Source organism: Leptonotus elevatus, chromosome 18 (assembly GCF_054856555.1).
Source record: "Leptonotus elevatus isolate MCC_2025b chromosome 18, RoL_Lele_1.0, whole genome shotgun sequence".
NCBI classification, from domain to species: Eukaryota; Metazoa; Chordata; class Actinopteri; order Syngnathiformes; family Syngnathidae; genus Leptonotus; species Leptonotus elevatus.
In genome coordinates this window covers 3,224,090-3,251,868 of record NC_141256.1, presented here as the reverse complement: position 1 = coordinate 3,251,868, position 27,779 = coordinate 3,224,090, and the positions used below count along the sequence as shown (strand labels likewise).

The 27,779-nt window shown below is 38.6% G+C and overlaps 1 protein-coding gene across 1 annotated transcript; it reads left to right on the top strand.

Annotated features, from left to right (window-relative positions):
• Positions 1–366: 366 nt before the first annotated feature.
• On the top strand, positions 367–27,173 carry slc16a10 (solute carrier family 16 member 10). Its single transcript, XM_086061551.1, has 6 exons — positions 367–855; positions 16,557–16,701; positions 18,830–19,253; positions 22,422–22,565; positions 23,169–23,397; positions 24,711–27,173. Exons 1-6 carry the CDS (start codon positions 537–539, stop codon positions 24,926–24,928), a joined length of 1,479 nt encoding a protein of 492 aa, XP_085917677.1. The 5' UTR covers positions 367–536; the 3' UTR covers positions 24,929–27,173.
• The last annotated feature ends 606 nt before the right edge of the window (positions 27,174–27,779 follow it).

Genomic DNA, 27,779 nt, shown 5'->3' with positions numbered 1-27,779 from the left:
GAATTCCGTGTTTATGCTATAGTGGGGCTGCATAGAGCATATTACTGTAAAGAAAGTTTTGGGGTTGACTTCTCTATTTTATTGTTATGGGAAACAATTTGACATAACTTTAAAATGTCAGTAAGTAAAATGTATAAACGATTTAAAAAATATATATCAAACAGTACAGTATCAAACGGCACAGTTGTAGGCCTACTAATGACATCTAAGCTAAACAATCACTGATGATTGTGTGCGGCTGTAGCGGCTGTAACTTGACGACACCGCTCATACGTCACGCGTAGAGGCCTTTGTCCAATCAGCGGCGGGATGTCCCGAAACCCCTCCCCGCCGTACTCGCTATTTATAATATTGCCAGAGCGGCTTCTTGACAGTTGCAATAGATGCTAAAATATCCTGACCGCGGCAGCTGCAGCGTCACCCACGGATGCTGCGCCCCCTCACACATCTGAAAGACACGTTTCACAGCACCACTGTCCGGAAGCGCATCTTATTATTATTCCTTCAACTTGAATCCAAAAGTTGACACGCAAACAATGGCACAAGGGACTATCGTCACAGATGGAGATGCGGCAACCAAGGTCCAGGTCCCCGCCAGCGCGCCGCTTGAGGAGAAACAAGCCGAGGGGGAGCCGGAGAAAAAGGAGAACGGGGACGGCCAGGTGACCGTCCCCGAGCAGAGCGCTGAGTGCTCGTTCGTACACCCGGAGGGCGGCTGGGGATGGCTGGTCATGCTCGCTGCCATGTGGTGCAATGGCTCGGTGTTTGGGATCCAGAATGCATTCGGTATCCTCTTCCTCTCGCTACTACGGGAGTTTGGCTCCGAGGACGATGACGACCTTCGCTTCAAGACAGGTGAGCAGCCAATCCTGGCGCACAGTTAGTGGTCGTATTCAATGTATCTAATAGTATTCAAATCCGTCTAATTTAAATGAAGGTGGTTTTGGCTCGTCTAGTGAGTATAACACATTTGAGGAACCCGACTTTACTGTTAAAGTGACACTGCGGCCATGTTTCGTTTCATGCCAACAACTAAGCGAAATGAATGAAATGTTGATTTTTACTGTCCACGTAAACTGTGCGCAACCAACTACGGGCGCTGTAGGAAGAAGTTAGCCAACGGCGACGAGTCAGTTAGACATCTGGTGGTTTCCTGGTGTGAAGCAGCGTGTGCATTACGTTTTACATTTTGACACGAATGCTGCGTGGCGACGAGGACACTCCACGGGGCTTTAATGGATTTTTGTCAGTCGCTGGTTGTGTGGGCTTCCAGGTGACTCCTAACTACGTGTGGCATCCTTCAAGTACGCAGCCATAAACCTCTACCAATGCTGTCATAAAAGAAGTACATTTTGCATCCTCGCTATCGTAAAATATTTCCATGTCATAAAAGAAGTACATTTTACATCCTCACTATCTTAAGGGTGGCCTCGCAAACTGCTCTGTCCACGTTATGTGGTTGCCAGGTATTGTTTAACCCCAGGTATAAATGCGTGAATGTTTTTGTTTGCCTTTGATTCCGTTTTTTTTTCCCACCACAGGTATAAATGTGTGAATGTTTTTGTTTGCCTTTGATTCCGTTTTTTTCCCCACCACTTAAGTGGTGGGAGTTAATTATAATTCAATGACATGAAACTAGAACAGGCCCATTCAGTGTGTGTGAATCCATCCATCTATTTTCTTAACCGCCTATCCCAGCAGGCTTCGGGCAGTAGGCAGGGTACACCCTGAACTGGTTGCCAGCCAATCGCAGTCAGGGTGTGAATGTTTAATTAATTAAAGGTGTGTCATTGTTGAATAATTCATGGTTATTGAAAGATCACAATTAGCATTATTTACCCTGTACAAACCAAACTCTTGTTCTATGCACTTGGAGAGGAACTCAGGACATGTGGCAGTCATGTCATTCAGATCAAAAACCTAATAGTTACTACTATTACTTCTCCTTCTTCGAGTTGGAATTGGTGATGAATGAGGGAAGCTATACGACAGTCGATAATGACATCACATGTTCTTCCAGGTGGTAAAAGCACCGCTAATAAAGAAACCCTTCATGTCATTTAAGATCAAGGCTTCATGTCATTTAAGATCAAGGCTTCATGTCATTAGCAGAGCTAAGAAAATATTGATGTTTTTGTCTCACCCCTCATTCACTTTTGAGTAACTACATTCACAAGTAATTTTTTTTTTGCAATGCAAACATAGTAAATTCCAAAATATTGGACTTGCGCAGGAAGATCAATGGTGATCATGGATGTAAAAACAATCACGTGTTACTGATATCCTGGAATGCAAGGTCATGCTCAGTGTCGGAGCAAGATGCTCTGATGTCATCCCCTGTACTGCTTACACGAAGTGGGTGTGGGGTGCGGGGGTTCAAATAGCTTTGCATGGTATCTGGTGTTAATATGCTGAGATGTGTTTACTGTAGTTGGTCCTTAATTTATTTACATATACTTTCATTGAATTGTATTAAAACACACTACTTTGTGGTTTATTTTAGGAAATACCTCCCTTTTATTATTTGTATCACACATCTGTACATGAGCAGTTTTTGCAACTGTAGTAGTGTTTGTACTGTTATTTCTCTTAACTGGAATTGTTAGTTAATTCACACTGTTGCCACCACAGTGCTGGAGTGCACACGTGCCTTTCTCCAATGGCCAGAGTTCACCAGCGCTCTGTCATAATGATTGGTGTCTTCCCTCAAGTATAGCTGAGACAAAGGGAGTGTGGGAATGTGCAAAGTTGGACTTAAAACCTCACTTATGTAACTCAAGGCGTTCAAAACCTTTCCATGTCATGCAGGCTCGCGGAGCAGCTGTGACGTGTACACTTGCACAGTCTTAACAAAATCCAATCCAAAAGTTTGATTAAAAAAAAAAAGTCTTGACAGAATGGTACTATGGTGTCATTTGCAATGTCTTAAAACTATGCTGCATTATACTGAGGAACTGTATTTTAAATATTTAGTTGTCTTTACAAACTAGGGGGGACATTTTCAAAAGAATGAGGCTGCCGTTTGTTCACTTTGGGCTTTTTGAAACGATACTTAGCAGAGCAAACGCCATACACATGCACTCTATAACTAATGCTAACAACATTCTGTTTACGCTCCACCTTGATGATGTACAAACATTTTAGAAGAGTTGAGATTTATCACTTTAACATTTATTTCACACAAATTACTACTTTACTTTGAGCAAGGACTTTGCCATCTTAAAGAAAGAGAACAAAAATCCTCAGAGATCCATGAGTTAGCAACTTAGCATACATTTGAGCTCTTAGCACTTTAGCACAAGTCTCCATTGTTGTTATGCTAACATACAGTCTGTATGTTAGCATGATCCGAGACTTCTCTTACAAATGCTGGGTTCACAACAGGTAGCAGGTCCGTTTAAACTTTCTGCCGGGATATTTCTATTTGTATTTTCCGACATTTCATTTTAAATCATTATCTTTGCTGATTGGCTGAGAGAAAAAGCACATGGTTCTGCTGCTTCAATTCATGTAGGGTCCATTTGGATGGTGACAAAATAAGTAAGCGATAAACTTTACACTTAGCTTCGGCAACAAACTTGATGAAGCAATGTTTATTTTTCCTTTCTTTATTATCGCTCAAAAGCGACAAGTCTACATTTTGAATCTGAGCCGATTTCAGTCAGATGCACGAGTGTTCGCCCTAATGGCCGACACATTTGTGGAGGCTGGCTGGGGTTGAATGTCCTTATTGACATACTGATGGAGCACAGTGTTTGAAACATTACAAATAATAGGTGACCTTGCTCGTGTTTTTGCGTTCTACTTACAAGTTCTGCACAACCTGAGCTAGTCCTCTTGCTCTGTTATTTATCATCGGAAGTTAAAATGTCATTTTCAGTTTTGATCTCATTAAAAATGGACAGAACAAAGTTGAGAGATGGACTTTAGTTGGAAAGCAACAAAACTGGTATAGTCAGTGTACTTGGCATTGTATTCCTTTTTCCTTGTCATTGTTCTGGCTTTTCTCTACTGACATTCACATTTCATATTGCACCCAATAGGCAATTCTGTTTTTATTCATGGTTTCTCAGATTTGGGGTCGTGACTAGGAGTTTAGGCAGTAGACTAAAACAAACGGACAATGAATTGATTTATTGTTAATTTAATATATAGATCGGAGCAATGTTGGATTGATGTATCTCATAATATCGGCTATAATAATAATAATTCAGGTATCACAAACCACTTAAGACAAAGTCAATAGCACCTTTGCTTCTTTGATACCCCTTTTGACACAATGCTGTGTATCAATTCTTAATGATTGATTTAATCGGAACAGATTCGCCAGCCAAAATGGTTACGGGTTCATTATTATTTGGATGAGTAAAGTACTGTAAGCTAATTATCATCAAGCGCACAATTTCTTGGCAAAAGATCCATCCATCCATCCTCTGTACCGCGTATCCATCTTTAAACAAAGGTCTTTGTAAAAATAAATAAATACATAATGAAAATCTTTATTCGTCATTGATGTATATCGGTAGAAATGGCGAATAATTTTTATTTTTTTGAAGACCTGCTTTAGATGAGGATGAAAAACAAAAAAAAGGACTTGACACTCATTTAGTTCAAGATGATGTAGAAATAAACTGTCAAGCAGTTCACGTCTCTATTTTTTTCCTCCTTTTCTGTGGATTGTCATCCCACCTAATTTATACCCTATGTTGGCCAGGCTTTGCATTCTCAGTCATGTTGCCATAAGATAAATAGTTTATATCTTTGTTGTATGACAATGTCTCTTTGGTATAGCTATATTGTTCGCTCCCAGGACCCGCGTTACAAGTAAATTCCAAGTCATTTATACAATACATATTTTTGACTGGAAGTATCAAGAATAGTATGATTACGGTACTAAGACTTTTTTTTTAATCAGTTAAAGCTGCTCAATGTAGAAATTTGGCCAAAACTATCTCTACAATAGTTTTTGAATTAGGCAACATCTTGTGATTGGCAGATTAACACCTTAGCACTCATTGTATGAGCTTTTATGATGCTGTGTGCACTTGGTCGACATTGCAAATGAGAATCTTCTTGATTGCCTTACTTGGATTAATAAAGGCTAACTATATTATATATTATTATATTATAACTATCTTGAAATCTTCATATCCAGTGTTTCCTGGGTACACTTGATACAGTTTCAAGCATGACGGGCTGAGTGAGGCCCTGCTGCTCTCTTGAAGATCCAGTTGGGAGCCCATATCGAGCTGAACATCATAAATCCTCCCAAGGACATTGGTATTTCCGCCTCACTGTGAGTACATATCTGAAATGACAGAGGTAAAAATAAGTAACTGTTGGATTTTTGCTCCAACTAGAATTGCAGTTTAGGTCTGCAACTAACGATTATTTCAACACAGTAATCGATTAATATATTTATCGATTCATTGAGGAATCTTTTGATTTCCATTCTTTTTCTCAAAAACTGGACATGTCAAATTGACAATAACAAATTTAATAATTCAGTTCCATTAACTTATCTGTAACGACTTTGGCTTTGGAGCTGCAAGGATAGGATGCTGGTTCGAGTCCCTCTGCAGACAAAAATGTAAAAATGGGGAGTTGCCAAACATGTCTTGTTATCAAAGTCGAGGTCAATAAAGGTTTTATGATGATAACAGTTTAGTTTGACCCTGGAACTGATTATTTATTCATTAACTACAATACTACATTTTTACGTGGACCTGATTTTTAAAGAATGACTAGTTTAAATTTAGACTGCGCATGGACTGTTTTGAAATAGGAACTACCCACCATATCCTTAGGACATGACCTCACCTGTCTTTCCACTCTTTATCTGCAGACAGCCGTTTCCTCTGCCGGAACTCTTCATTCTGCTGTTCACATGTGCCTCAGTACAAATGAACCCTAATATACCTGCACTGTATACGTTCTTATCTCTTCGGTGTGTCAGACATCCAGTACATATAAATATGATAGGTTGGGGGTTTACTTTACCCCCACCTTTTTTTTTCTTCTTCTCGCGTGCATGTGTTAACCGAATACTTCAAAGTCCCGCCAGAGTGGTGAAGTTGTCAGGAGACCAGAGGAAGGATCAAAGGAAAGAAAGATGAAACTAAGTGAAATGCACCAACCAGACACCACCTACCACCTGCAGTTACAAAAACTGAATCTTTCACCAACCCCAGAAACCTCTACATTCCAACAGATTAGGGAGACTTCAAGAAACTAGAGGAAAAACTAAAGGAAGGAAAGATAGGTGAAGCAGGTTTACTTTATTTCCTATCTGAGGTTTCAATTAATAGGAAAGCACGAATGGGACATTTTCACAGATGACATATCCGCACAATAGTTACTATACAGACAAAGATGCAAGCATTCACTTTATTATACTGTATAGTACTGACACACTATTATCAGTCAAGACAGGGGACCATCTAAATGTCAGTTGCATTAAAAAAATTTGTGTTGATTGTCTTAATAGTGTCTTCTATTATCAAATAGTGTATCATCTGATGCCAAACTTGCGTTCACAAAACTGGAAATCCTAATCAACCAATGGCAAAGGTTTACACTGGGGCGGAGTGGCTCAGCCCATAGATGCGGCTGACTAAGGTCAAGGTCGGTGGCCTTAGTATCCGTGTGGTGGACTCTGGTTCTTCCTCTGTGGGAACGAGTGAGCTGCTTTTGATAAATGGGCCTGACTTCAGCAAAGCCAAAGACCTTTGGACCACAATGAGGCTTGACAGTTGCATATTGCACTGTTTGAGTAAATGTCCAGTAACCTGTACTGATGTGATTACCCGACTAAATGATAAATACATGAAGTCCCAGAGTATTGCCTTGGCTTTGAAAACATATGTTACGTGAAGCTGATGTTTTGTTGCGGAACGGGAAATTGGCTCACTGACTGGATTGAGACGTTAAAAATATTATTTTAGTATCACTACTTCTGTTATGCTGTGTGTGAGGCAGCCATGATGTTTTTGAAGATCACCTGATCTTTTAACAGACATACAGCAAATGGCTGGAATTTAACCTACAGTACCTAGGTCCCAACATACAGTATACAGTAGTTTGACTGCTGCATTCATACTACTAGCTAGAAATACTGTATAAACCTAAAATATATATTATTTTTAAATTAACTGCAGATATGTTCAGAATTAACCAATCACATTCTTGCTACAATTTGAAATGCCTCTGAATAATTCCAAATAAAGCTCAGATGTTCTTGTAAATTAGTTGTTTTAAATCCGCTGTCACTTTGCGTGATGTGGGGAAATAATGTGTACTTTGTTGGATGTCCAAACCAAACCAAAAATTATCTCTTTAAGCTTGTGTACAAAGTTAAGTCTCTCTCCCTGTTAAGGCTCACAGGCTGTACTGTTCTATGAGACTCTTAACAGCTGGTCAGTTCAACCATTATAGATAAAAAAAGAAAAAAAAAAGGTTGGATCACATCTTGTTAATGATTGATGGAGTGCTTGAACTGTGTTTCTGTGAAAGCTGTTGACAGATAAAGCAGGTAGAGAAGGTAAACATGGTTGATGCAGACCACTACTTCAGTGCCTATAGGAGCGCCAATTATTTTGCGTCCTGTGCATGGCACAAATCATGAGGCCACAACACAAATAATCTGAACTTTGCAGCAAATGGCTTTGAAGGCCCCGCTCTCAGGCAACTAATTGATTGACTGTCAGACGGAGAGAAAAGCAAAAGGAGTTGTCTATGCTTTTGGCATCATGAACGATGGAGAAAAAAAACTCGAAATAACAAATCACTATTAGTACTAGAATCTGATGGAGCCACATGATGGTATTTTAAGATGAAGATTGGATGGTGGCTGTAAAGAAAACCGCTAAACACAAATGCTGCTCTTGAAAATCTAACTTACTGCTGTAAATATAAAAACTCCCTAAAAAAATGAGTTCAGAAATGTAGTTTCTGAATACATTATACATGTTTGAAAGTGATTGCTAAAAACGTGCACAGAACTGTGTAGAGATGTAATGCTGAACTGATTTTCACCATTTCAGTTATCCTGAATTAGTTGTTTTATTCAGCACAATTGAGAGTATAAATTGGCTCATTTCTATTTTCTACGTGCATGTTAGCCCACGAGCTAACTGGTGGCTATCATCTAGCTGGCTTGGTGGGATATAGTTCAGTTTTCAGAGGCTTTAAATAGATATATTTTACAGCTCTAACTTAGACAAATGGATGTGTAGGCAAACTATAGGCATTTGCTCAAGACATGAACATCTTTGAGTGACAAGTGACAAGTGACAGAGCTGAGAGAAAGTGTTAATTTTATTTTTTTGTCCGGCTGGTTTATTAGCAACACTCTTCTCTATGGTTTTGGTAAACTGGAAACGCATAAATTCAAAATATAAGATACTGGTCACAGAATGTCAAGGTACTTCAAAGCTCGAAATTAGTTGACTGTGATACTATTTAAATGGTAAATAGAGTTCACTTAAATGGTGCTTTATCTACACCAATATGCGGCCCAAAGCGCTTTAGGTCATGTGCATGCTAACATAGACTTATAAGGCTTTTCAGGGCAAATATCTATACCGAATCATTTGTAGTAAAGGAGGTCACTCACCGATATTTGAAGTTGTTCATTTTCAGTAAAAGGGAAAAAAATATATTAATAAAAAAATAATACAAAAACAGTAAAAATACAAACTCTTCCTTGTTCAAATGTCTTTATACAAATTTTCAGATTTATAAAATGTTGAACACTTAAAAAAACAAACGTTGACAATAGACCTCTTTGTTTTAACATTCTAATAAAAAGTTCAGGGAGCTCCCGAGTCTTCAGATTGTATAATTTAGAAAGTTAACTATTTATACAAGTAAATAGCTCCCTATAGTTTTATACAGTAAATGATTTTTTTTTCAAAATAACTTAAATTTTAAACTTTATTTTATCTTTATTTTAATTTCAAACAAAAAAGGGTGCAGATAATTCACAGGGTCAGCAACATCTCGTAGAAAGTTTACTTGAAAATTTAAATAGTTCCTTGTAGTTAACAGTTTTATATTATATCTTATCGGCCTTTAGATTTTTTTTAAAAGAAAGATGCCGATATTCATAAAAAAAGCCAAATATTGGCGCCGACAATTGGTCTATAGTCCATCCATTACAAAATATTTAGTAAAGTACACTTAATCATCCCTTTTCTTAACCGCTTACTCCTCACAAGGGTCGCAGGGGTTCTGGAGTCTATCCCAGCAGGCTTCGGGCACCCTGAACTGGTTGCCAGCCAATCGCAGGGCACAGAGAGACGAACTATCATTCACAATCACACCTAGGGACAATTTTTAGAGTGTTCAATTAACCTGCCATGCATGTCTTTGGAATGTGGGAGGAAACCGGAGTACCCAGAGAACACCCACACAGGCACGAGGAGAACATGCAAACTCCACCCAGGAAGGCTGAAGCCCGGACTCGAGCTCACGTCCTCTGTACTGGGAGGCGGACGTGCTAACCAGTCATTCACCGGGCCGCCACTTTAAACAGTACTTTCATATTCAGCATCTCGCATGATAGAGAAACCTAAATGTTGGAAAGCAGACCTGATGTTTTCTTTTAAAACCAGAAGCAATTCAAAGGAAATCTATTGCAACACATTGAGAAGGTCTGAAGTTGACTTATTTTTTGCTCTGCATTTAAGGAAGAGGGTTGCACAGAATCCCCCAATCATAGACTTGTACAAGCCTACCACCCCTGTCCACAGCATTCCCATTTAACGTTTTACATATGGACATTTAGTAGCCACTGCAGCCAGAACAAATACCAAGCGTTCATTCAATCTGCTTTTTTGCACACACATAAATCACAGTTCTCCTCACAGGTTTTCACTTTCGCTTTGTGTGGCTAAAAAACACATGAGGGCAGTATATTGGAATTTGTGTTTTAAGCGTATGAAAATTAGTGCTCTTACTTTCTTTCCCCCTTCAATGAAACGGGCCAGAACTACAGCTCCTGTACGCATTCGATGCGAGAAGGGTTGCCGATCTACATGGTCCATTAAATGCCAGATGTGTGTCTGTAACAGTGAGGCCCTGATGGGGGTAGGTTTTGGAGCAACTGCTGTCAATGAATTCAAAGACACCACTGGTTGTTAAACCATTAGAAACTGCGTAGTAAACATATCACTTTCGGAAAGAAGGAAGTTAAAATGTCTATTCAGCCTCCATGTGGTTGAACCACTTAAGACTGTGGAAATAGAATTGCGTTGTGTCGAAAATGCAGGAATTTATCAAGCAGTTTGGTTTAGGTGTAAAAGAAGCCTTACGTTTTATGACATGAAGTCCAACAAAGGTATGGCTAGCTTTAGACTTGTGACTTGTTTTGTGCTTTCAGTGTTACGCATGTCCTGGTCTAGCTATACCCTGTACATTCCTTTTGAAAAACAGAAGGAAGAAAATCCCAACTGTAAGAAGTGATTTTTTTCTTTCTTCTTCAGTTGACTGCACAAAACAAGTTGCAGTATTTACTAGACAGGACGTTTACCAAGAAAAAAAAACACTTGAGGGTAAATGTGAGGGACCACAAGGCTATTGCAATATGATAAAGAATGTATAGGCTTCAGGAGCCCAATAACAGTGTTTTATATTTATACTATGTGGCTATAACATGAACTCATACTCAGTTGTGAAATTCACAATGATGTTTTCTTAAATTCATTCCAAACACTTCACCACAATTTAATTGCTTCAAGTTGATGTGCTTGATGCAGGACATCTGGTCCCGTTGGCACGTTGTTGGCAATTACCGGTAGTGCAGATGATTTGTGAAAACCTCGCCCTCTTCACCTTGTGTTTATTCCAGCATGCCTGTGTGAGAAATGAAACATACTTTGAAAATCGAAATTGGCTGAACTCCTATAAAGCACGGTCTTCCTGATAGAAATAGATTAATCCTTGGTTTACAGGTTACGAGAATGTCCTGGGCCAGGGTCAAGATGTTGACAGGAAAATTATCTTTACACCTCAGCAATATGAGTCAATTAATGCCAGTCCATTAGTTTTTCCATTGACTTTAGTTAATAGATACCCCAGCAAGCAGATGCTCAACAACTGAAGTTAGTCACAAAGTGAAGCTAAATCATGAGGAAATCATGGGGTCCTTTTGTGCTTGGCAAATATTGTCTGATTTATAGTTGACTACCGAAACAAAGATGTATTAGTTGTGGGGAATGCTGAAAAGCATATATATATATTTTTTTTTGCTGAAAAGCATTCCCACATATGTTATTCAGATTCTTTATTATTTCAGGCACGTTTTATTCTCCTCACTCTTTTGCCATGTAACCACTCCAACATAATACTTTCGATTTACACCATTCAAATTTCAACTTGCTTCAAAATGAATGGAGGGTAATGCATGCCTAAGTGGCGTTATTGAGTGTTTTTTTCTCATATTTTCCATTGGATATCATTAGTTCCACTTTCCATTTCAACTTGCTTCAAAAATCCACGCCTCCTGGGTTCAAGTGTTCTTTTTGTTCATTTATCTTTCAACTGCAATTAATATTTTGTAATTTTTACATCATTTATCATTCAATTAACTTCATAAGCATTCAGCTTTCAGCATTCCCACGCAATTTCTGCAGAATTTGCACTTAGTCTAGTTGTATGAAGATACCTCATTTTAAATAACACGGGTAAAACAAATAACTGCATATTTTTTTTGTGTTAAGTTTCTTTACCCTCAACTCTTTCAACTTTCTTACAATTGATGCCATTTTCAGTTCAGTGTTATTGGGGTGACTGGGTTCAGAGCTGAAGGGGCTTCTCGCAATTTGAACAGCAGACCATGACTTGGGCCATCTGCCTTGTCTGTTAACCAGGTAAGTAGGGCTCGGGGTGAACGGTGGATGTCATTTGGACAGAGGGAATCCTTGTATTACCCCCCCCCCCCCATTTTATAATTACTCTTTGAAGCATAAATGATTTTGCAGGAGTAAAAGCAGATGGTACAATAACAGCAATTTCCTGTTGTCTTTCATGAAATCTTTCCATTTATTACATTACATAGCTTAAAGAAGGATGATATCCCCACATGAGACGTGTACCCCATTCAATTTGACTGGACTTCTTGACTGCAGCAAAAAACGCACTAAGGCAGTGAGGAAAATGACTACAAGAAAATGTAGGTTATGCACACCGGTTGTACAAGTTTAGGCTGATGGATTACTGTCTGCATTTAGTAAATATCTCCGGCCATTATTTGTTTTCGTGTACAAAGTTACCTATGGAAACTAATCCTTTAAAATCCAATATCTTTATATGTGACCCGCTCCCGTCATGTCGAGCAGGATTAGTCTTGAGTAAACACAAAAATAGATTGTTTGGACCAAAATATCGATTTTGAGATTTCTTCAGCAATAGCCTCCTTGAGGTCTCTATTTTCATTTCCCAGCAGCACAAAAGTTAAAATTGTAATAGAAGTGTATTAAAATACGCAATTATGAGAACGACTGCATCGTTAGGCAACGTGAGTTTAGCAGCTGACTTTAGCTAGCAGTGCATCTCGGAAACCCTCCCACACTTGGTCTTCTGTAATGACATCATAAAAGGAAAACTAAACGTAAAAGCGAAACATTTGTGAAGTTAATCCTTTAATGCCAGTTAGGTAGAAGTTGAATTTCAAAATGACAACTTTGATTACATTTTTGTACATCTTTGGCTATATTTTTGTTTGCCTTTGTTTTAAGTTACAAATTAATTCAAATTAAAGGCAAACAAAACACACTGTCAAACAGTAAATGTACTTTATATTAAACTGGTAGCTAGTTAACTGGAATTAAGATAGCTAGGGATTAAGTTGCTTACATTTGTGTCAACAAAGACCACAAGTGCCATTGTCGTCGATGTGTGATCAAATTATTTTTAAATCTATCATTTTGAGGTACATTTTCAATAGATTTCACCTTTTCAGCCCACGTTCCATTCCAATATGAGTGTGTTGACTACTTCAGCCAGTAATAACACAGAAACCTGACACACTGCTCTTCTGTTACTCAAGTAAAAATCAGACATTCCGACTACAGTTGCTCCTTTTTTCTCTCACAGGTTTCCCCTGACCTAGCCTCAGAATTTAAGAAAACATTTTTGTTTCTATCCCGCCTTTGTACATGCACATGCCTGTACCTGCCACTTGTTGAGACTTTCTAACACCTCTCCTGTTGTATGGTACAGAATTACATGAAATCAGTGGGCACTGAAAAGTGCCTCAGGCAAAACGTGCTTAGGAACTCGTCGCCTTTATGGTCAATGACTCTGCTTGTCTTTTGCTGCTTTTTCCACATTACTTGTTTGTCCCTTTTCCATCTTATTGTTGTCTCTTACTGTAAACGCCACTATACCATAAAGAAATGATCAGGTCAGCTCAGTAAGTGTAAAAACATGTCTGTGCATTTTTGCATGACCTTTTTCAGAGTTCTTTGCCCAGTGCTGCATACAAAAGCAGAATTTAATCCTGAAACATGCTGACCAAGCATTGTAAAGAGAAGTGACTCTTTCCGCTATTTGTACTTAGGCTCACAGATTTTAGTGCAAGTGACATTTGCTTAAAGACACTGGCAAATAATTATTTTTCGAATGGAAGGAAACCTTTGAGGAATTGCAGGTATTCGTTTTCTTAGAAAATTATATAACAGACCCGCATTCTAGTGTTAACAGACAGCTGCCCCCTTCCAACACCTCCCGTGCAGCATTTCACTCTTGTATGCAAGTGAAAATTAGAGTGTGAATGTGAAAATGATTAACCTTCTGTCGGACCAGAGACTATAAATTGTGACATCCTCACTGGCAAAATACACATATTCCCAAAACAAACTATGTGAGTAGCAAATCGAATATCAATTTGTATTCTTATTCTTTCTTTTTCTTTTTCCCTTACATCCATTAAGGTCAAGTATTAAATTTGTCAGTAGTATTACAATCTTGTTTGCATTCTACTGTTTTTAGCAGAATGTCACATGATGCAGATGTGTCATGATGCACATCTGGGCTGATAAAGCTTAACTTCCAACAGCTGTTGTTTTCATGATCAGTGACTCCTAACCAGGGTGATGTGTGAGAAATTATCATGGGTGCCGTGGGAAATGATCCAGTTTCACTTTATTTGTCCAAAAATTATTATTTATCCATCCTTCTTTATTTGTCTGTGTCATGGCGTATAGTAAAAGAAAGAACAAATGGATGTTCTCCCATTTAATGGCAAAAATGGTACAATCCAGTTTAGCCACTTGTTTCCATTCATACTACAGAATAAGATCAGATTTCAGAATGAGTGAATTTGCGAGGAAATTGAGACAAGATCATCATTTCAGTATTCACACTTTTTGTGTCATTTGTCTTTGGTCGTGTCCCATGAGCTTTATCATTTTTTTAAATATTTTTTTTTACCCTTTCACGGATAGTGGTTACTAGAGTTGAGAGCTATTAAAACGTAGTTTTAATATTATTATTTTTAAATTCCGCCACAGTTGGCCATTAGCCACTCCAGTGGACACTAGTGTAGTCTTGACATACACTGCCATCTAGTAGTCAACGTTTGTAAGTGCAAGAAAGGAAAAAAAAAAGGCGTGCAAGGAAGGAATAAGTGTCTATTCCTTCTATTCCAGGAGACCCTTGCAAGTCAAAAATATATTGGGGCAACAATCAAGAAGTAACTTAATTGTTAAAATATCCAAGTATTGATTTTGTAATTTGAGGAAATGGTGATTGATCATAAGTCCACTAAATTGGACTTAGGACATCATTAGCTGTATTGTGATTACAACTTAGTGTTACTGTAACATTGTTGCAGTATTTTTTTTGCTTTCAATTATTTAATGTTTATTATAGCAATATTTTATGTATTTTAGTCCTTATATGAGAGCAAGGATCTTGGTCCGGTCATGTTTTGTAGTGGTCAAGTGCAGAACATGTGAGCAAAACCTACAGGACAGTCAACCATATACCATCTGACTCAAGTAGGGATAATGACAGCAGCAGTGATGATGTTAAAATGACAATGTTAAAAATCAAACAGACATTTTCTATACTGTTTGCATCTTTTTTTGTTATTTATTATTTTTTTACTAACATATTTCATCAGTTGCTCAAATGCACGTTGTCACAAACTCTGTTTCAAAAAAAATGAAGGGGATTTTTTTTTCATGCCTAAAGAGTAATAAAAAAAATCCTGATGTAGGTTATCATAATTTGTGCATCAAAGGGTAATATAAAATGGGTATCTTGGCTCGGTTAAAGTTTTGCTTTGGGCTGATAGCACCTCTGCTGGTTAAAGCCTAGAAGTCCACTCAATTGCTTTAGTTAATTGAAATCGCATTTTCCCCTATATCCAGGGCAGGACTGGCAGAAATTGGTGCTGGCATTTTGACTTGGGCCCGTCGGCCCAGCCCAGCCTGGCCAGAATCCTGAACACCCCTGGCTACTACGTGGCTCTGCCACTGATGTTGATTGGTTCAGTTTGCTGTCTATATCGTAAATGGATCAATGGTCTGCTCAATCTAAATTGTGGGTTGGTCTTTTAGGGTAACATAATAATTAAATATTTGACCCCAAAAGACATTAGCTCACCAGGCATCTGCCCTTTATGCCAATTGGCCAGTCCAGCCCTGCCTCTATCCTCGCATATCTTCCTCTTTCAGCTCTTGTAGATGTAATGGCAGAAGTAAGGTAAATAATTGTGTTTACAATAATGTGTTATATGCACCTTCACTAGTCTAAACATATTATTCTGATTAATATTATTTGTGTAGTATAATTTCAGCAGCAAAATAGTTTCTATTCATCTCAGGGGGCGGCCATTTTACCACTTGCTGGCAACTGAAAATGACATCATAGTTGCTCAGGTAACGACCAATCACGGCTCACCTGTTTTTTGAGTTTGGTCATGTTATGTTGGCAAGTTGAGTCATGATTGGTTGTTACCTGAGCAACTGTGATATCATCCGAGGATGGATAAAAAGGGGTTGGATTTCTTCTGCTTAATTCATAATCCACAAACGCAATATTAATTAAATACTGTGTTTAGACTAGTGGGGCCTTTGACTTGACTTCCCCTTCAACAAAAAATATTAGGTTCCAAATGGTCACACGGAGATAGTACCAGTATGTCCGGTCTGTGATAGGGCATCCATCTATCTTGACCTCCTCTACCTGAAGTTGGGCTATTTTAGTTTGTTTTGATTTGCACTTAGTCACTCCAAAATGTGTACTGTGGCGATGCGTGGTATCTGAGTTGCATCTATATACTTTAGAATCAGGCCTTCGTCTTTCCTGATCACTCCTTCCTGTTCGTAAGTGTGTCTTCCTGTTGGCTTGGTTGACAAATCTCCTGAAATGACGTTCTAAAACAAAAACAACTTGCCGTATGATTGAGTCAAGACATGGTGTGCTTTTACCATAATAAATTATGTTCATACATTCCTCAAATACAGCATTACACTGAATACAAAAGTATATGTGATTTACTAAACTTTCTCAAAAACAGAGTTTCTTCCTCTCTCTCTGTCTTCCAGCGTGGGTTGGCTCCCTCTCCATGGGGATGATCTTCTTCTGCTCTCCAATTGTAAGCGTCTTCACAGATATTCTCGGATGCAGAATTACTGCCATTGGTGGAGCGGCCGTCGGCTTGGTCGGCCTCCTGGCCAGCTCTTTTGTCACGTAAGGAAAATTCTAAACTTGACTGTCAAAATTGAAATATAACATTTCCAAGTTTCATGGCGTTTCCATTGTGGTTCCATTGTGCAAAACATTGATTTGATTCATGTGTGCGATCACATGATCCTCTAAAGGAGAACGTATGGTTGCGTGATTCCCCTGTGGAGGAGAGGCAGCGGCTGTAGCACTCTGTTGTTAATCATATCTTGGAATCTCATACTTATGTACACACGAGTAAACAGTCACACCAACATGTTGAAATATTTGATCCTCAGAAAGCACGCTCTCCTACGCCTTCACTTCTTCAAATATTTTAAGTGTTATAAATAAGTAATTAAACACTAAAAGTGCTTATCAAGTGACTGTTGAACCGTGTATAATAACTGATGTGATGATTTACTTGTGTAGCTGAAAGTGCAAGGTGCATAATTCTGGTAACATAACTTTGCTATTGGGATTTATTTACCCAATCAGGACTTTGGAACCACACATGGGTGCAAATCTGTATCTGTAATTTCTCTACTATTTCTGATCAAGTCATACAGATATTCACCAAAACATGGCTAAAAATATCCATATTCAAGTTATTTTATTGACCATTGTGAAGGATAGGAGGTTAAGGGAAGGATACGAACAATTTTGTTCACATAAGGTCAAATATCTCTCTTAATCTGCTGGAACAGATGTGCAGAACATATAAGTAGTATTGGACAGCATATTCGTTAATGGTTGTGGTCACATTAAGTACACACACAGAACTAACACATTTTATCGATGTGGAAAAATGTGAAACATGCTGATAACAAATGGTCCAATTTTTGTGACGTTAAAAATGAGTCTTAACGGGGGAGTCATGCAAAAAATAGTCTTCACAAGTCTAATCATGGCAATCTGATTAATATTGAGTTGGTGGAATATGAATTAAGTGGCAAAATTCGCCCGTTTTAATCCATCTCAGAGGGCGGCCATTTTGCCACTTGCTGTCAACTGAAAATTACATCACAGTTGCTCAGGGCTCAGGTAACGACCAATCACGACTCAACTTGCTCAGATCACATGACCAAATTCAGAAAACAGGTGAGCTGTGATTGATTGTTACCTGAGCCCTGAGCAACTGTGACGTAATTTTCAGTTGACAGCAAGTGGTAAAATGGCCGTCATCCCTGAAATGGATGAAAACAGGTTAATTTTTCTACTTAATTCACAGTTAACAAATATTAATGTAGTTTGGCACCGTTTTAACTACAATAGTGCGAGAGCCCATTTAATAAGTTTAAGCACTGTAAGGAGACTCCGCCAGGGAAATGGGTCCTCATCCAAAACAGGCCTGGTTGGTCGGTGCAGAAATCTCCATGGCAACTCCAAGGGTGGTGTTCATTGACACTTAACTCTCTCTGTCCAAGCCGGGGAGAAGGAACTAAGAGAGCAGCGGCAGTCAACAGGCTAACAAAAATTCGTCTTAAAAGCAGGAGTGTAAAAATAGAGAGGAGCATGTAAAAAAAAAGTAAAATAAGTTTGTGTGTAATCTTTAGCGCCATCTAGTGGTGAACTAATAATTCATTTAATTTAAGGAAACACTATTGATGTCAATGATATATATTTTTTAAATTTCTCACCTCAGCGTACTTAAAAAAATAAAAACGAAAAGTAATTTTTTTTTCCAGAATTTATTTGGTAACTTTTTCTTGTACAATGAATACCTTTTTAAATACTATTTTTTCCACTTGCTGTCGGTCACAAGTGTCAAACACAATCCCCGTGGACCAGATCTGGATACAAAATGTTGTCCATATAAGCCCTACTTTGGACAATGCAGTATTATGCTGTGCAGTCTCCACTTTGTTTCAGTGGTCTGTTTTCTTGCTTACCTTCAATATCTCATCTCAAATAACATTTACTGTGGCCAATAGCCAAATGCTGACATGTAAATACAGACAACCTTGGTTCTCCTCCAATGTTTGTCCTTTGGTCTACTTGATGCATTTCGTGGGGTATGATTATTGTCGTTGCATTGTTTTGAAGTGGAAGACAGACAGCCTCACACCAAAAAAAGTTGGCTTGGCCTATCATGTGCAGAGGAAATATGTGCTGATAAGGTGACTCATTATAAAAATTTTTTATCCCTCTGCAGGTCTTTAGGCCCCATGTACTTCACCTACGGCATTGTGTTTTCCTGCGGCTGCTCCTTTGCTTACCAGCCCAGCCTGGTCATCCTGGGTCACTACTTTAAGAAGCGCCTCGGCTTGGTGAATGGCATCGTGACCGCCGGCAGCAGCGTTTTCACCATCACCCTTCCCTTCATGCTGTCCGGCCTGCTGGAAAGAGTGGGCCTGCAGAACACAATGCGCGTCCTCTGCATCTTCATGTTTGTGCTCATGTTGGCCGGCTTCACCTATAAGCCTCTGCTGCCACGCAAGCCCAGAAGCACACGTGGTGGTTGTCCGCCTCTTAGCCAGCTCTTCAACGTCAACATTTGGAAATCTGTGGGATATCGCATATGGGCTTTTGGTATCCCAGCAGCACTTTATGGCTACTTTGTGCCTTACGTTCATCTGGTAAGCTTATTTTTTCTACTTGCCTCCTTTGACTCCGTATATCGGTTTACTTTTACTGACATCTCCAAATTCTGCATGTTGCCTTCTGTGTCTTCTCTGTAACCCGAACCATTTTCAAATCTTAAGTGTGCATAATATGCAAGAAAGTTTGAGATTTATAACGACTAAGGAACTTTGTTCGTACCATTTCTTTGGGGGGGGGGGGGGGGGGGGTTATAAGTCTCACTTTTCACCATAGTTTGGCTTATCCTGTAACTTAGACTCATGTGTGACTTGTATATATCAAAATTAGAGCTCAGACTAGCAACATCAGTCCTCGTTTCCTAATTGTGTTGACTTTCTTTTGGTGCATTACCGCCGATGGCCACATTCTTTAGCATGCTAAAAAGTTGGTGGTGATGTACCAGAAGTATTTTCCAACCGCCAAAAAAAAGTACAAGAGGAAATGGTAGCAGAAGAAATAATGGTAGTTGTTATGGCATATTGTGTATTCACTATCAGCGACTTTGTGGCTCCCGATCTACATTTGACTTGGAGCCACTCACAAGAAGGAGTCATGCCATATCACCTACAACCTATATCACCTCTGAAGGCCACGTTTGAGAACCACTGACCTACAACCTATATCACCTCTGGTCTGGATCATTTAATCATCGTACTGTGGGAATTGGTATTTTCAGGTGTGCTGTCCCACATTTTAAAAACAATGTTACCCAGCATTGGGCAGTAGGGATGGGCGAGTACTGATACTAGTGGTATTGGTACTCTGTATCAGTATCGACAATTACTCAAGATTAAGTACTTGTACGGGTATCGGTCGGAAAAGTGGTATCGAATATCCCCAATTGGCAGATACTTCTAGTTGTCACACACTTGGGACGAAGACAAAACATGGCTTTTATGCGGTTGCTTGCCTCACACCAAATTTATCGGAGCACAATATTTCTTTTCCGTGAATCAGGAATGTCTAAATATGTTTGCTTGTCTTTTTCATGAACACTTCCAGGTCCAGCACTTCAAACTTCATTTTGTATTTGTGATGTTCTCCCACATGTGTCATGGTGACATCATCGGAACTAACTTAAAGCGCAAAACCCATGTTTTTAATATAACGGTTACCTTTTACAGTTGCACAGGGAAGAGTGAGTGAGTGAGTGAACACACAATTTAGCACCCGCTATTTAGGATGTCAGTAGACCATCAGTTTTAAATCACACATTTTTTTTAAGGATAAATGTAGACTGCTGGGCGAGAGAAAGACAACCCTTTTGCGTTCTTGAACCTTTTGTCGCACTTTTACAAAAACAGGATCCTCAATCTGCAGCTCTCCTTTCAACCCAGACAGTTCTATAAACAGGTATCACTTTCCCTCATTTTGGGCAAAATATGGGAAACATTGACACAGAGAAAAGATCTTCTTGAGACTCAGCGCTGCCGTGCAGGGCCTTGTGTTGGATCACAAGGTGACTTGTTTTATTTGAAATTTTTCACTTTGTTTTTAGTCCGAGATCATCTTGACCCAAGGTTCCCAGTGAGTCAGTGTTTTTCTCTACTCCAATACCTGCTACTCAGACTGGGGTCTGACAGGGGCAAGGCTGCAACCTCAGCACCACGCCTATGCTTGTCACGAAAAACAATAGGCCTCAGTGGTGTGACAGTGCACAGGAAAATAAAGGAAGGATGAAACGTGTGTCAAATAACGCATTGTTCTGATTCTCTGGAAAAGAGTGCCATGAGAACCTCAAACACGGTAGCATTATCTGGTCATTTTTCATAAGAGCTTCAAAATTGATACACTGACTACAATAAAGTAGTCTCTTTTTTGACTAGTGATCCTGAATTACCTGCTTTTGTTGTCTGTGAACTAATGGAGCAGCCTGCTGGGACTGAAGTACTGTCTGGTCTGTCTGACAGATTTGATGTTTGTTGGTTTAGCAATGAATAAATGCAACTCGAATGCAACATTTAGGATCATATTGTTGTCAGTAGTTAGGCCTCTTTACAGTATGTATGTGGGGGCTAATTATAAATTTCTGCTGTACAAAATGGATGGGAGTCTCAAGTTGTCTTTCGTGGGGTTCTTTACTTAAACTTGCACAAAAATACAACTGCGTCATTAACGTCTTTCTCTATTCTTCTTCGCTCTACCAATTACACGCAACAACTTTGCGTCCGTCTCAAATGCACAGCAATGTCCAACTTTAAAACGCTACCACCGCCCAGTGGTGGATAATTTCAGTGTACATTCATTTAACATACGAAATCAATGTTTTTAATCACTTTTTAACACAATCTTAATGTATACTTCTAACTTCAATAACTGCTATTATATTTACTATAGATTAACTGTATCCTTAACTAAAGATACAACAATGTAAAGTGATACATAGCATCATATTTCAGTAACTACACACTCATTCTTGGGACACGGTTTCAAAATCATCAAACCTTTATTAAAAGTACAGAGTAGACAATGTATGAAATAACTTTAGCCCTACATCTCGAATAAAGTAAGACTACTGACTCCTTTAGAGATCGTGATTGATGGCTCGACAGATACTTAATTCATCATCCTGTGAGGTAGATACTTAATACATCCTGAAGGAAATTCTCCAGACGTGGTAACAAATAACAATGTTCTAATTAAACTGTACTTTGTAACCCAGAGAAGAATTGATCACCTTGTGTTTAGGCGGTTCATTAAGTGGATAATGTCTACAATTCGGAATAAGAAGAAATGACTGCTATTGAAATCAATGACATTAGTGAGAGGCAGGATACACAGTTTTGATGCTACATTGGCCTGTAAAGGAGAAATACTGGCTCTTTCATTGCCATGGCAACCCGAGATTGGCTTCTTATTGGTCTGGAGCTTTTTGTAGGCAGGGTTGGTAATTTACTGTAGTGGGTGTTTTTAAATTGACTATGAAAATGTCTATTAAAGCTCCCCTTTTGAGCATTTAAAAAAAAAAAATCTTAAATTTCCTGTCTCAATGGCCCTGAATTCAAATCCAAGCGTTTTGCAAGCCTTTTCCTTTTTATCGGTTATTGCATCTAATCCACAAAAGGCATAGATGTCACAGACTCATTGTGACAGATGTTCTAGATAAAACTGGAAAATCTAATCGAGAAACTACAATTTGTGCTTGTTTTCTTTGTGTTGCACAGATGAAGCATGTGGAGGAGCGCTTTGGGGAGGATTCCAGTAAAGAAATTCTGCTCATGTGCATCGGCATCACATCCGGTTTTGGTCGGCTCATCTTCGGCAGGGCTGCTGACTACATTCAAGGGGTCAACAAAGTCTACCTGCAGGTACGTTCCCTGCCCCAACAGACAAGTTCATGTTTGAATCGGTTAGATGTGGCATTAATGGCATGAGAGCAATTACTCCAATAATAAAATAGTACTTTTAAATTGAGTGTCATGTGAAGATGAAAAAGTGTTTCTTTTCACCATTTCCATCCTACGTATGGCAACATCTTCATCAGGGAAGTGCGGCAATGTTCACGGCTGGTGAGACACGGACAGAGTCAGATTTACAATCTGTAACAATTTGCCATCAGGAGAGCTACCGTTATTTATAATATATTTAGAATTGCCTATATTAATCATTCAGCCCACAAATACACCACAAGCTATGATCTTAAATACTTTAATAAAATCACAAACATAGATACATGGACGTATTGTAACAAACTGTAAAAACTGATTGGTGTATTTTTTATGTCATTATTTATTTATTTTTAGTCATTATTATTATTATTATTGTTATTTATTTTGTCTTTGTGATGCCTCACTTGACCACATGTACATGCCAGAGTATTGAAATGAAAAATGTTAAAAAATTCAGGCAAACATCCAACGCAACAAGGTCAAAAATGAACATTAACAATGACAACGTGCCCATCCTCCCAGGTGTCGTCCTTCTTCGTTATCGGCCTGATGTCTATGATGATCCCGCTTTGCCACATCTTCGGAGGGCTGATCGCCGTGTGTCTACTTATGGGGATGTTCGACGGCTGCTTCATCTGCATCATGGCCCCCATCGCCTTCGAGCTAGTCGGAGCCGAGGATGTGTCCCAGGCCATCGGCTTTCTCCTGGGCCTCATGTCGGTGCCCATGACTGTGGGACCCCCAATTGCAGGTAAAGCAGGACAGGACTGCCAACTGTTGAGTGACCGATTATTTTGTATCATATAGTGAAACATTTTTGAGTACAAAAAACAAAAATCATAACCAAGCATCGTACTGAGGTTAAACCTGGTCCATTCCAGGAAGCTAGTTGAAACTAATGCCGAAGCATTACCACAATATATTATTGTGATTTTTATTCTCCACACTTTTTTGCCGTGTGACAACTTCCACATAATACATCCGATTTACACTGTTCAAATTTCAACTTGCTTAAAAAATTCACGCCTCCCATGGTATATATGGTCTGATTTCACATTACTTACAGTATTGGCACAATTTAACATTAAACATCAACTTTCCACCATTAATTTTCAATGGGACAGATATTGAAATTTTTCAAAGTCCCACTTTCTACGCCCACTTCCAAACATACAACTCCATCATCATTACCACCAGTCTGATACTGTTCATTGGCGCAGTTGGTAAAGTGCATTTTCCAGAACTAGGTCGTGGGCTCGAATCCCCCCTTTGACTGTACATTGCAAATATATCCATTGCCATTATCCTAAGTGTATACATGTATACCAACTGACTACCCTATCAAGAAAGTTATTATAATTTCACTGAAATTATTAAATGCATGTTAGCTGATGCTCAGATGACACTTTTAAAAATAAATACGTCATTAGCCATGACTTCAAACAAGTCATGTTAGCCCAGTGTTTCCACCACTGAGTACCTGGGTTCAAACCTCAAACCCGGAATGAAACATTTTAGTACTTTAGTAATTGTATCTTTCAATCTTAGCATTTAGCTATTAGCATTTAGCTTTTCAGCATTCCCATGCAATTTCTGCAGAAATAGTGCTTTGTCTAGTTAATTGTTTAACATTTTCAATTTATTTGTTACAATGAATAGTAGTTAAACAGTGACTCCACAATAAAAATAAAAATGTTTTAAACTCGAGTTAATCCTGCTTTATTTTTGGCGGGTTATTTATTTATTTACCTATTTTTTTGCTTGGCTTAATATTTTTAGATAGCTCTTAAAATAACAATTATCTTTGCCAGTATGAAACCTGACATTTTACATTTTTGCTCTATGACAGCTTCAACACATTTTAATTAATTTTATTCATATCAGACCAAATCAAGACAGAAATTATCTCAAGGCACTTTCAAATTCAATACAATTGCTTGATCAATGGCAGTAATAATAAAGTAGCGATATGAAATATTGTAGTCGTACAGCTCTGCTTTTAACAGACAGCTAAAGCTTTAACGGCAGTTCTAAGATCCCCCCCCCCCCCCCCTTGTCTCCTAGGATTCCTCAGGGATCGACTTGGAAACTACGACTTGGCTTTCTACCTGGCAGGCATCCCTCCACTCATCGGAGGAGCTATGCTGTGTTTGATCCCATGGGTGGAGGCCAGGAGCAAGAGAGCGAAAGAGGAAGCACTCAAGGACGTCAACCAGAAGATGTTAGAACACGAGAAGCCTCAGGAAGAAGCACAATGCAAAGCTGGAGAGTCCATCCTCTAATTGCAGCACTGTGATGCAACAGACAGTTTGTGTGCCATCAGTAAAGATCCGAATGAGTGCCTTCAATAGCAGGTCTGCAAATGCCAAAGTGAGGAAACGGGTTGAATGACTTTAATTGAACATGAATGCGATCACGAGGAACTATGCAATGAAATTTGAAGTCTTAAATTTTGGAAAACTGCTTTTTTTTTTTTTGTCTTGAGGCGAGTTTTAACCGTCCTTTTTCCTCTTTTGTTGAAGACAGATGGAACACTTTTTTTCATGAACATACATTTATACATTTTAAGATGTAGAAAAGGAGTGGTTTGGCCTACATTACCGTATTGTTACCCTCAAACAGGATTCATCAACTAAAACATAATCAGGGTTTCCCAAACGTTTTCAGTTCATAAACCAAATGAGATGTTGGCATTGGAACATCATCATGTCCTCCTTACAATCTGACAATATAGAACACACAAGAGATGAATTGAAAAAAATAAGTTCTGTGCCTGATCAATAATCAGTCAAATAGTTTAGTGCATTTTTGGACCTCAGTTTGGGAAACCCTGCTCTTATCAGAATCATTTCAGAGATGCTCTCCAAAAGCACATTTCGACAACATCACTATTTGCCCAATAGACACCATTTTAGCAAGTAGGAAATGCTTGTGTACTTTTAAGGGACGATGAGGACTGACACATATTGCCGCCATGCTCTCACTTTTGAATTGTGTGGAATGTAACGCAACACAATGTGTAGTCTATGAATCATGAAGAATGCAAGATTGTAATAAGGTCCAAGTTCTTAAAAAGAAAAAAACTGTTGAATGACCTCATAAAAGGACCGCCTTACCAAAGTAATAACTTGAATGTAAGGCAAGAAGATAAGCAGAGGATGTGTTTGGTTAATCATTGACTAAGGGCCACGTTCTGCCATGTGCGCAAATGCAGATTCTCTTATCGACCTCAGTTTGTCATTTATGAACATTCACTGCTGCTCTAAAGCGCATACAAACGTATTCAGTCATTTTGATTAAATTAGAATCCACGTTCATCAATTTCCAGCCTCGTCAATGAAGCTCGCCACTTAATCAAGTGTGAATTGGACCCTTAGTCATGCAAAGGTCAGATGAAGTCAAATGAATCACAAGCTCAATGCGCAGTTTACTAAATGTCGTTGGATTTACGTTTTATTTATTTCCATGTTCTTGTGCAAAATGTCATGCTGTACTTTATTGACATTTGCTTATTTACTAGAGCGGCCATATGTGCTTTCATGACTGAACATTGTCAATCCTAATGACAAGCCGAAATACCAATCAAACAATCATGTTATTGTGGTGTTTGTATTTTGCTTGACAGAACTGTGACACACATGACCTCAGATGTGGAAAAAGTCCAGCTGCACATGCTGCCACGTCCGTCCATGCATCAGAGGCACTGTTCATGTTTCAGTGAATGCATGACATGCTGAGTGAGTCTTGGAAATGAATCCAACAAATTGTCTGAAACCTTTCTTCTTATTTAATTTTTTTTAATTTAATTTTATTTTTTGTTTGTTTTTTGTTTTACATATTGTGAACTTTGTTCTGTCATTTCATTTTATCTTCGTAGTTGCTTCTCTATTCAGGTCATTCATTTCCTTTTATGACTTTCGTGCTTTGTTGACCAATCGGGCATCTTTCCAAACTGCTGATTATGTACCTGTTTGCCATCCATACTTTTTTTTAGTGTACCAAATCTTGTTGACATAGGATCCGTGCCACCCAAAGAGACAATGAGTTTAAAATGTATATCTTTTTGATTTTCTCTGCAGTAATTAATTACGAAGTGCCTTATAAAAATGCCTTATCTTTTCATTTAACAGGTTTGTTTTGTTTTATGAGACCTGTGCTTTTCTGCTCCATGTTTGAAAGCATTTCTGATGAGCTTGTAGCATTTTATTGCTTATGTATTGTTTCTCTGTACTTTTAAACTACCCACTATTATCAGTGCATGTGTGCATTTTGGACTTGTTGCAAGTACAGATCGATGTTCTGTATAGCGCCAGCTACTTCCATCCCTTTTATGTAGTCCAACGTGTCACAAAATGCTCAGTTGACATTTTATTTTTTGCTGTGCTGGTTATATTATGACCTTCTAAATTCCAAGTATCGTTATGTTGCCTACTGCAGGATAATGTCACAATGAATGGATTTTATAATAACTGTCATATCATCGAACATTTAAAAAAAAAAAAGTAAAGTATTTTCTTTGACTTTGTCCTCATTTGTCCGCCTATGTTTGTTCAGTTGCTTATTTCCCTGTACTGCTGATAAACAAGTGAGGCGTGTGCGTGCGCGTGCGCGTTCATACAAGCATGTTCTAAAAGGAAAGACTTGAATTGTGAAATATTTGTCAACAAAACACAATTTTAGGACATTTTACATTGAACTATCCATCCATTTTCTCAACCGCTTGCAAATTGAACTAATATAAATAAAATAACGCTAGATGTCTCATGACGTAACCGGCAACGTCACCTTTGGTCGGCCATTTTAGGACAGTAGATTGCTCTGGTTTGCTGTGTTGTAGTCGGTGGTAAATTGGATAATTTATTAAGTTAAATACTCAAAACTGAATTCTTGACAGATTTATGAACTGATTGGTTTATTACAAACCTTATCGACGTGGCTACGATTAAAACTGAATTTTAAAATGTATTCATTTTAAAAATGTGGAATAGTTGTGATCATCTCGTGTCATATCTAACAACAAAATGAAAGTTGGTTAAGAATTTGGCAGATTAGAGCAATCTACAGTTATTTTAAAGTCTGTGCTCCCTTTGACTGTATGAGCAACTCTGTCCCAAGATGGCCGTCCTGTACTAC